At 50.3% G+C, this 2,373-nt stretch overlaps 2 protein-coding genes across 2 annotated transcripts; both read right to left on the bottom strand.

The window, feature by feature from the left end:
* Positions 1–1,016: 1,016 nt before the first annotated feature.
* On the bottom strand, positions 1,017–1,496 carry PPTG_22219 (hypothetical protein; the record flags this gene model as incomplete). Its single annotated transcript, XM_008902390.1, has 1 exon — positions 1,017–1,496. The coding sequence occupies one exon, from the start codon at positions 1,494–1,496 to the stop codon at positions 1,017–1,019; it is 480 nt and encodes a 159-aa protein (XP_008900638.1).
* Positions 1,497–1,731: 235 nt separating this feature from the next.
* PPTG_07930 (hypothetical protein) lies at positions 1,732–2,022 on the bottom strand (the record flags this gene model as incomplete). The annotated part of the gene is made up of 1 exon (XM_008902306.1): positions 1,732–2,022. The coding sequence occupies one exon, from the start codon at positions 2,020–2,022 to the stop codon at positions 1,732–1,734; it is 291 nt and encodes a 96-aa protein (XP_008900554.1).
* Between the last annotated feature and the right edge of the window lie 351 nt (positions 2,023–2,373).

The following is a 2,373-nucleotide window of genomic DNA, read 5'->3' as shown; positions in this document are numbered from 1 at the left end:
AGGTGACGCATGTGCAAAGCCCAGTAGCAGCGCAGGTTCAGCCTTCGGACTGAGTTTGTTCTTCCTCTTAGCCTCATAAACAAAACCGATACATCCACAAACTCAACTTTTCTTCAAATCCGGCTTCTTTCCGTGAAGTTTTTCCGATGGGGTCTTGCCATTGAGGGCTCTCGTTGCGCTCATATTGTCTATCTGCACGATGTACTGCAGCACTTCAGGCCACAGCATAGTCGACATGTCCACCGCTTGCATTGCAGCACGAGTCTTGTTGGTCAATACTCCATTCAGCTTCTCCACCAGAGCCTTCTCCTCTGGAGTGTATGGATGTGTAGGTATGAAATCAATCCCACGAGACTCCAAGAAAGTACCTAATTCAGAGTTTGCAAATTCACCTCCGCCATCGCGGAGGTGAACCCCCTCCGCGATGGCGACACACCTTGATCGTGTGTCCCTTCGCCAGTAGCTTCTTAAACAACGCGATAGTATTCGCATTTGAGTCATTTTCTTCCTGATAGGATAACACCACTTGAATCTGGAACATTCGTCTTGTATGAGTTGGAAATAACGATAGTTGCCAGTTCCAGGAATGCATTTGCCCATGTCACAAGTGTCTGGCATTAACCTCTCATAATTCACCTTGGTTCTCTTCTCCTTGGCGCTCTTCTTGTATAACATGCGCCTGCGTTTCGCTGACAAGCACGTCATGCACTCGAACTTCCTTTTGAAGAGGTCTACTGGAATCTCCATACCATCTACCACTTTGTTATCCACCATCGTCTTAATTGCCGACACGTTCAGGAGTCCAAGTCTTTCATGCCAACGCATCAGCAGACTAGCATCAGCGTTTACAGTAGAGAGCAGGTTGAGAGATCCAGTGTCCAGCCAATAATGAACTCCACGTTTCACAAATTCGAGTCTCCCAGCAGCGGAATCAAGCCAACACTTCCTTGGTTCACCAGCCGTACTGAACGAGGGAATCCAGCCTTCACTCTCCATCTTATCTAAACTCACTAAGTTCACTGTTCCAGCCGGAGAGAACTGAACTCTTTCAGTTCAACTTCGCACGACTTGCCACTCACATTTTCATCCGGAACACACAACGTAACAGAGCTGCACATCACGCCCTTGGTTAGTTCTCCAGTCCAGACTTTGAATACAGCCTTAGACTTCTTCACACTCGAATACAGGTCTCGATCCACACAGACGTGCGTCGCACTACCGCAGTCCAACATCCACGAGTTCGGCCTGTTCACGTGATCTTCTTTCAGCACCATACCAGTCATCGGGAGGTCATCATCACTTCCATCATCACTGCTACTACTACTACTTGCGTAGGTTCGCATTATCTTCGGTGCTCTTGGATTTAGAATCAGCAAGTTGTCCTGCACAGCCGACTCCTTATTGTTTTCATCCTTCTTCATCTTCTTCTTCTTCTTCTTCTTGGACTTTCCCGACTTCTTGGTTTGTTTCTGGTTCTCTTTTGGCTTCCTCTGCATGTTGAGAAAACCCCAGCACTCACGCTCAATGTGTCCGAGCTTGCCGCAGTGAAAACACTTGCGCTTCTTCTTCCACGCTCCCCCGTTTCCAGTACTGCCGCTCCCTTATTGTTGGGGTCAGTTCTGGTCACGCTCATCACCACAGCTCCCCCGTTTTGAGTGCTTCCGACTCCATTCTCCGAGATATGATCTCGTTCATCTCTCGACCGCAGTCCATTGGTTACCTGTGGCAGGTTCAGAGGGTTTCCTTGGCGAGTAGGTAAAACTGATCCACCAAGTCCCGGTGCGTTTGCATGACTCCCATCACCAGAATACGTGCCATCTCGTCGTCGCTTATTGCATGAGTCGGGTCGACGATGTTCAGTAGTTGCCTCGTCCGTCCCATGTTGGATAAGTACTCGGACATTGGTTGTCCTTGCACGTGCTTCAGGGCATATAGTTGGCTCCTCAGCGTCATCATGTACGAGTAGTCTCTTACAGTATTGTCCTCTACGAGCGTAGTCCACATCTCACGCGCAGTAGCCATCGCACAGACCTTGCTTGCAGCATTGTCTTGGCATCCACGCAGTCCACGCAGTATCGTTCCACGCGCTAGTCGGTTTCTCGAATCCCAAACCGCTTGTTGGTCAGCGTCGTTGTTGTGACGTCGGTCTGTACCAATCACCACTCCCCATGCTTCTCGTTCTTCTAGGTAAACCTCCAGCTCAACGCGGTACACTTCGAACGTGCCCTCAAACTTCGATGGCTTCGAGCCTCCTCGAGCCAATGTTGGTTGCGCTTGGTTGGCGTTAGCGTTGCCACCACCACCTCCAGCAGCAGCAGCAGCAGCTCCACCACCAGCAGCGACAGCTCCAGCACCACCGCCTCCGCCAGCAGC

The sequence above is a fragment of the Phytophthora parasitica genome (genome assembly GCF_000247585.1).
Source record: "Phytophthora parasitica INRA-310 unplaced genomic scaffold supercont2.13, whole genome shotgun sequence".
NCBI lineage: Eukaryota > Oomycota > Peronosporomycetes > Peronosporales > Peronosporaceae > Phytophthora > Phytophthora nicotianae.
The sequence above is the reverse complement of the archived record's forward strand: the minus strand, read 5'-3'. Positions and strand labels throughout refer to the sequence as shown.